Genomic DNA, 6,771 nt, shown 5'->3' with positions numbered 1-6,771 from the left:
CCCCCAAACCCGCAAACACATATATGACCCTCAGTCTGCCCCAGCCCCCTCATCAGCATGCATAGCACCCCAGTCCAGTGTCCAGCCGCACACGTAGCAGTCGCGTAAAGCAAGAAAGTAAGTAACTAGTCAGAATCATACCGTGCCGTGCTGTGCCGTGCCATAGCATACCTTACCTACTGTACCCTACCTACCATACCATACCGTACCATACCGTACTGTACCGTCATCGTGATTTGAAAGTGAAGTGAAGTGATGTGATGTGAAAGTGATATCCCGTGTGCATCAACCAGTAAGGTCCCGTCCATCTGTCTACGTACGTACGAACGTTCAAACCCAGCACAGCGCGCGCGCGCGCAGCCCCCTGCCCACTACCACTACCACCAGCACCACCACCAGCCAGCCAGCAGTCAAAGAGGAGAAAAGACGAAGAAGGAGAAGAAGCATCATCGGCGATGACAACAGCCACGGCGGCGACGTGGCAGCAGCAGCAGCAGCAAAGAAAAAAACAGCACCACTCACCACCACCGTCGCTCATTGCCTGTACTGCCCGCCCGCAAGCACGAAAACCCGCAGAGAGCTATCCACCAGGAAAAGAAACGGGAAGCAGGAAACGAGCAAGATGAAAAAAGAAAGGAAGGAAAAGAAAAAGCTGGCTAACTAACAACCGCAAAGAGATGGAAAAATAAAGCAGCAAGCAAGCAAATGCAGGGCACGCCACGCCAAACTCCCCCCGCCGTTACCACCACTAACTTACTACCACCAGGCATAGCAGTAGCCGCTGACGCGAACGGATAGATGGATTGATGGCCTTCCTCACCGACCTGGAGTAGTGAGAACTGGAGGTGAGCAAGGACGAAGAGGGAGGGAGTGAAGAAGGGACATGTGCATGCAAGCAACCCAGTCCGCGCGTCGTACGTCATAACTAGGTAGTTAGGTAAGTAGTAGGTAGAGTAGAGGTGGGCGGTATCCAGCACGCGAGCCGAGACCCCTCCTCCAACAAAGAGGCGGGGAGAGCGTCCTGTACAGGGAGGGCAAAAGGGGCCTTGACGCGTAATTAACATAGCGCGCGTATCGGAAGCAGCGAGCAGCCGGCAACCAAGCAGCGCTTGCCACAGCTCTGAACGTTTGCGTGTGTGGAGAGACGAGCAAAGGGGGTGTGTTGTGTTGTGTTAATTAACGAGCATACATGTTTTCTTGGCGCTTGCCGACCAAGGCTTTTGTGCTTTTTTCTATGCCAAGTATCCTAGTTCGTTCTCGTCGCCCTCGAGCCGCTCGAGGTACTCCTTCTCCAGGAGTATGTCGATGCACTTTTTGATATCGCCTACCTTGGGCGTAAAGCGCGACCGGATCTGGTTGATCGTCTCGCCGACGAGCTGCTGGTGCTTCATCTTCTTGCGCGACTTCATGATACGCACAATCGCCGACTGTAATGACGCGCGTTAGCGTAGATTCTTTTTTTAGCGTCCACTGGTTCAAAGCATATACTCACCTGCATCAGCAGTTTCCTGTCCTCCTCGATGGTCTTGTGCGTGTCCTCGACCTCGGCCTTCTGCTCGCTCTTGATACCAATGTTGAGGTTCATCTTCATCTTCTTGCTCTTGAGGCCATAGTTGAGCTTGTACGTTGTACCAGGCTCCGGCTTAGCACCCTCGGGCTCGGCGGTCAGAACTTTGGCCTTGATGAAAACGGCGATACTAGGGTCAAGCGTCTCCTTGGAGAGCTTGGTCGCCTCAACCATCTCCGGGTAAGTGACGGTATCGCTGTCGTTGAACAGCAGGAGAAGAGCCATCTGGTAGGTCGAGACTTGGAAGGTTGGTGACGCTTTGCCGCCTGCGACCTTGAGGTAGTTGGCCCGAAGCTCACCCTTACACAGTTGCCATAACCACGTCAGCTTGCGGCCGGAGTGCTTGCTACCATAGAAAGCGCCGAAACGCTCGTAGGTCTTGACGATGGCCTGAGGCGGCACGAATGGAGTCGTCGGAGGGTTGAGTGGCCAGAAACCAGTTCCGAGGATGTGGTATGTCGCATCGACGGCCGTCTTCTTGTCCTCGTCGTCGAGCGTTTCTGATTGCCAGTCCTTGAAAGCGGCGTTGAGATCCTTGGAAGTCTGCATGTCCTGGAACATGCGCTGGAGCTTGTTGGTGTACTCGAAACCGCAAGCATCCTTGAGCTTCGCAATCATCGAGGTTTCCGCATCGTCGGAAGCAGAAGTGGTGTTGACCAGACGCTTCGCCAGCATGCGCGAGTAGAACTTCTGGAAGACATCCTTATCCTCAATATACTTGAAGACGGTCATGATCTGGTCTAACTGCTTCTCAACATCATCCTCTTCAGAGCCCTTGGCACTCGACTTCTTCAGCAAGCTGTCGGTGTACTTGGCAAGAAGTTCTGGCGACTTGGTGGAGCCAGATTTGCAGACCTTGTTACGATTGACGAACTCGCGGCATGCATTGTCCAGTGACCGCACAAACTCCGACTCGCCGTTGAAGGCTTTGTTCACCAGATCCTGGTACTGAGAGTGCACCTCCAGCAGGGAATCGACATAAACCTTAGGCTCAAGGTTCTCGCCGTCAGTCGCGACCTTCTCAACCGCAGATAGACCTGCTTTCCGGACGTGGTTCTCGAAACGGGTACGCAGAGGATCCAGGCCGTTGGGGATGCGGGCAAGCAACTTGTACATGCGCGCAAGATCCTCGATTCGGTCTTGGTCCAGAAGAAGCTGGAATTCCTCGCGCAAAGCTTGCGAGTGGTCCGCAATCAACACCGTCTCGCACGTCCGCATCAGAGGAACCATGATTTCGTCAAGCAAGTAGAGCGGGACACGCTCCTTTTCCTCGTCAAGACGCGTCTCCGCCTTTTTCATGTACTCAACCACACTGTTGTCGGCAAGGAAGCGGCGAGACTCATCGCGGTAGTATTCCGCCGTGGCGAGCAAGAAAGGCTTCTCAAAGTACTCCTTGTACACATCAAGCGTCATCTTCGTGGGATCAGACTCATCCAAGCCGAGGGAAACAAATGAGTCGACTACGCTTTTGATCTGCGACTGTTCGATGGTCTCGCCGTTCCGTTGTTTCTCCACCAAGCGCAGGACAGACTTCATGACGTTCTCCTGAGTAGCCATGAACATGTCTTCCTTCCACCGCACCAAGTGCAAGGTGTAAATGTCGTAAATGTTCTTCTTGCCCTCGTCCATCTCGCGCTTGACCCAATGGCGGTTGAGGTAGCGAAATAAGTGGTTGTTGTACTGGCCGGCGGTCGTGTAGCGGTTCCATTCCTTGATGTAGAAGCTAAGAAGGGCCTCATCGGAGTGCTCAGTCGAGTGCTTGTGAACATCGTGCAGGTGCTTCGTCAGGTACTCGATGAGGTGGTTATATAAGTCCTCACCAAGCAGATGGGCTACATTAATACGAGCGGTGTTAGCAGATCTCGACGGGCCTTGAGGACGCAGTATGAACTGACCACCTCCACGGCTATTCATCGTGCTGTTTGATTGCGCTCCGAACCCTCCAGTCCCGACAGTCTTTTGCGCCGTGCAAAAGTTGTGGATGGCTGTGTAGAGACCCATATACGTCTTCATGTCGATTCCCTCGCGCAGGTCGGTCATGATCCTCTCGACACCGGCTTCGAGGTAGTTCCAGCTTGATGCCCTAGTATTAATCAACTAATTCCAAACGGCTCGGAAAGGGCTCGACTCACGTCCCGTTCGGGTCTTCCTTGTTAGGCATCGGGGGCATAACCGGCGGTGCCATGTTGAGATAGGTGACGTGCTTGCGAGCACGAGGGCAGCTCTAGAGCGGTAGCTGCGGAGGGCGAGGTAGAAGATTTGGAAGGGCGTCGGAGGGGGCAAAGGTGTCGCCTTGGAGCAGAGGCTCGAGCGAGTGACACTCGAAGTTCTGAGGAAGCGGCGCGTGTCCCACAGTGAGGGCGCGCTCGACGATGGGGCGAAGATGGCGCGCAGGAGAGAGGAGAGTGGGATCGCGCTCCGTCGGGAAGCTAAAAGACACAGGAGGCGCGGGTGGCCTTTTCGGGTGGAAGGCAGGTGAAAAGGATGGAGGGGAGGTTAGTGAAAGGCAAGTTGCCTAAAGGTCGAGCAGCACCAGGCGTCAGTGGAACAGCTGGACGGGGTTGCCTGCCGCGGCAAATCCCGGGGACCGCTGGCTCAGCCCTACGCCCGCCCACCACTGTGCCGCCCCCCTTCACAACCAAAGTATGTACGGCTTCACATTCATGTTGTAACTTGTGCATCTAAACATCCAGCGCTGGTCCCTGGTCGCCGTACACCGGATCCCGCTCGAACCATCCCAAGCCCCCAATCCCCTTGACCTTGTCCTCCTCGCCCTCGTTGCCATAGCACATGTCCCAGTTGCAGCCCTTCGGATAGCTCCCCACCATTTCGAAGCCGCCCTCGCGGTCCTCCAGCAGCCGGTGGCCCACGCCCGCCGGCACCACGACCACATCCCCCTTCTGCACCACGGGCTCGACGCGCCCCTCGTTGTGCTCGCCCCCGAAGCACAGCAGTGCCTTGCCGGAGCTGATGCACAGCACCTCGTGCGTCGTGCTGTGGAAGTGCGTCGTTGTGTACATGCTGTAGCGCCATTGCGGCGTCACCACGCCCGTCGACGCCAGGTGCGCCTCGATCGCCGACGCCGACGTGTTCGTCGAGAATGCCGTGTGGTAGATCAGCAACGGCTTTTGCTGGATGCTGGTGTTGGGCAGGAGCGCGTATGACGGGATTTGATGCCTGCTAACGCGCAGCTTGGAGAGCGGTGTCAGATGGACTTTGGGTGTCATTTTGCTTGAGTTTTAGCCTGGGTCCACGGGATGTGATCTTTCTTTTGACCATCGAGCAATGCTGCCTTGGTATCCGGCCGTGGTGTGATCTTGATTATTGAAGCTGTCCCCACGAAGCTCTTGCTTCACATACGTCATTGTTAGTTATGTCAAGCAGGGATCACCAGCGTATTCTGACGTCCGGATGGTTGGCTCCCTGGAAGTTCGCCCATGGGCATCATCGTCAATTCTCAAAGTCAATTAGACCTATGGAACTTGGGCCTCACGTATCACCACGTACACATGCAAAACAGAACGAAACTGCCATTGCACAATCGTCCCCGAACCTCAATCTGCTGCTGCCCCGCCAGCCGCTCAAAGCCGCGACCCGGAAGCGGGGTACCAGGCCTACCTAACCTCAACGCCATCAAACCGCCCAGTAGTCCGCCGACAGCCTGAAAACCGCTGGCCTAATGCGCCGAATACCATGACCAGAAACCGCACCGAATCACAGAATACCAACTACCGAAACGTGCCGGATCTTTCATCAACACCTCGCCGTACATGTACCAAACGAGTTAACCAAGCTATCACGCGCTGGTCGTATGCTGCTTCTTGAGGACCGCCTCATAAATGCTGGTGATGATGCCGATGCCGGCGCCAATCATCGCACTCTGGTATCCGCCGGGCAGAGCTCCGTCAACCTTCAGCACGGTGTCGTCGCCGACCATGCCCGAGAACCTGACGCCTTGCGCATAAACCATGTAGGTGACGAGAGCTTTCATAATGTTGAAAGTCAGCGGGTCGGCGCGGTACGTGGTAGTGGATGTCGTGACGCCGTTGTTTATCTTGGTCCGGAGCGTCAAGTTGAAAAAGTACGCAAACAGAAGCGGAACGAAGAGGCTCGTGCTAGCCCAAAGGAGCGAGGGCGCCCAGAACGAGCTCGTCAAGAGCACGAAGAGCTGCGGCAAATACACCGGGTGCGAGTTTGTCCCCAGCGCCTCCACGGCGGGGATGTCGAAAAAGTAAGTCCACGGCATTACTTGCCTCTGCAGGTAGTATGCCTCAACCAGGATGGCCGCAGCCTCCACGCCGACGACAGAGCTCAGCACCTCGCGCACGTACTCGGCGTAGTCAGTGATGCCGGTGCCCTCCCACGCCTCGCCCACCTTGCCCCGCACGATCGCAGTCTGACGCTCGATCGCATCGGTGACGACAGCGGGCGACGGCGGCAGCGGGACCTGAGTCGCGACGCGCTCGACTGCGCGCGGGGTACGCGTTGCCAGAGCCATCGACGGCGACTCAAGAGGGCTGCTGCTATCCTTGTCCTTCAAGTCGACGGTCTCATCTCTGTCCGCGTCCAACGTCAGCTTAGTGCCTTTTGACGCGCTAGCTCGACGCGTCGGCCCACACGCGTAACTCACTGCGATTCAACCTCCTCCTTGACCCTGGTTGTGCGCCTGCGCGGGCGGGTCGACCTGGGAGCTTCGTTCGCATCGGCCGGAGGGACGGTGCGCGACCTCTTCACGGGAGTTCCGTTGTTGCGGTCGTAGTATTCCGCGAAGTGGGGGTGCGAGGACAGGGTGGGCTCCTGGGTCTTCAGATGTTCATCGAGCTTGGAAACAAGCTCATCTTTGAGCATGTGCTCCCATCTGTGAACAACATCCCGTTAGCAGCCTGATCAAAGCGCGTTGTGCCTCTCGTCGCGTGGCTACCGTACCCACTAAGGCCCGAATCGATAGCAAGTGAGGCAAGCTCCGTCTTGCGCTGCTTTTGTAGCCAGGATGCCATTGTAGTAATTTATATGACGTTAATCGCGTAGTTCTGGCGATGCAATAGAATGGCGGCAGAGCAAAATGCAATGTTGTGGGAGTAAATAGACAGGGTGGGTCCAGCTTGTTGTCCAGAGAGGTGGAGCGCGATGCGGGTAGGCTTGAGGTGTTCCGATGTAAACATGGCCCTGTTACGTAACCCCGCACTTGGCCGCATCCGGCAATT

The 6,771-nt window shown here is 56.1% G+C and overlaps 3 protein-coding genes across 3 annotated transcripts; all 3 read right to left on the bottom strand.

The window, feature by feature from the left end:
• Positions 1–1,232: 1,232 nt before the first annotated feature.
• On the bottom strand, positions 1,233–3,737 carry K452DRAFT_238070 (uncharacterized protein; the record flags this gene model as incomplete). Its single annotated transcript, XM_033537638.1, has 4 exons — positions 1,233–1,427; positions 1,493–3,399; positions 3,463–3,641; positions 3,700–3,737. 4 exons carry the CDS (start codon positions 3,735–3,737, stop codon positions 1,233–1,235), a joined length of 2,319 nt encoding a protein of 772 aa, XP_033391833.1.
• A 314-nt stretch (positions 3,738–4,051) lies between these two features.
• K452DRAFT_292697 (uncharacterized protein) lies at positions 4,052–4,871 on the bottom strand. The gene has a single exon (XM_033541423.1). The coding sequence runs from the start codon at positions 4,792–4,794 to the stop codon at positions 4,249–4,251; it is 546 nt and encodes a 181-aa protein (XP_033391832.1). The 5' UTR covers positions 4,795–4,871; the 3' UTR covers positions 4,052–4,248.
• A 209-nt stretch (positions 4,872–5,080) lies between these two features.
• Positions 5,081–6,675, bottom strand: K452DRAFT_280509 (uncharacterized protein). Its single transcript, XM_033539458.1, has 3 exons — positions 6,494–6,675; positions 6,198–6,425; positions 5,081–6,123 (listed from the first exon to the last, which is right to left on the bottom strand). The coding sequence occupies exons 1-3, from the start codon at positions 6,562–6,564 to the stop codon at positions 5,364–5,366; spliced, it is 1,059 nt and encodes a 352-aa protein (XP_033391831.1). The 5' UTR covers positions 6,565–6,675; the 3' UTR covers positions 5,081–5,363.
• Between the last annotated feature and the right edge of the window lie 96 nt (positions 6,676–6,771).

Source organism: Aplosporella prunicola (assembly GCF_010093885.1).
Source record: "Aplosporella prunicola CBS 121167 unplaced genomic scaffold K452scaffold_61, whole genome shotgun sequence".
NCBI lineage: Eukaryota > Fungi > Ascomycota > Dothideomycetes > Botryosphaeriales > Aplosporellaceae > Aplosporella > Aplosporella prunicola.
The sequence above is the reverse complement of the archived record's forward strand: the minus strand, read 5'-3'. Positions and strand labels throughout refer to the sequence as shown.

Coding starts and splice junctions, on each gene's coding strand:
- K452DRAFT_292697 (XM_033541423.1), bottom strand. CDS start 4,794: ATGACACCCAAAGTCCATCTGACACCGCTCTCCAAGCTGCGCGTTAGC.
- K452DRAFT_280509 (XM_033539458.1), bottom strand. CDS start 6,564: ATGGCATCCTGGCTACAAAAGCAGCGCAAGACGGAGCTTGCCTCACTT. Junction 6,426..6,493: donor ATCGATTCGGGCCTTAGTGG/GTACGGTAGCCA, acceptor TGTTGTTCACAG/ATGGGAGCACATGCTCAAAG. Junction 6,124..6,197: donor AAGGAGGAGGTTGAATCGCA/GTGAGTTACGCG, acceptor GGACGCGGACAG/AGATGAGACCGTCGACTTGA.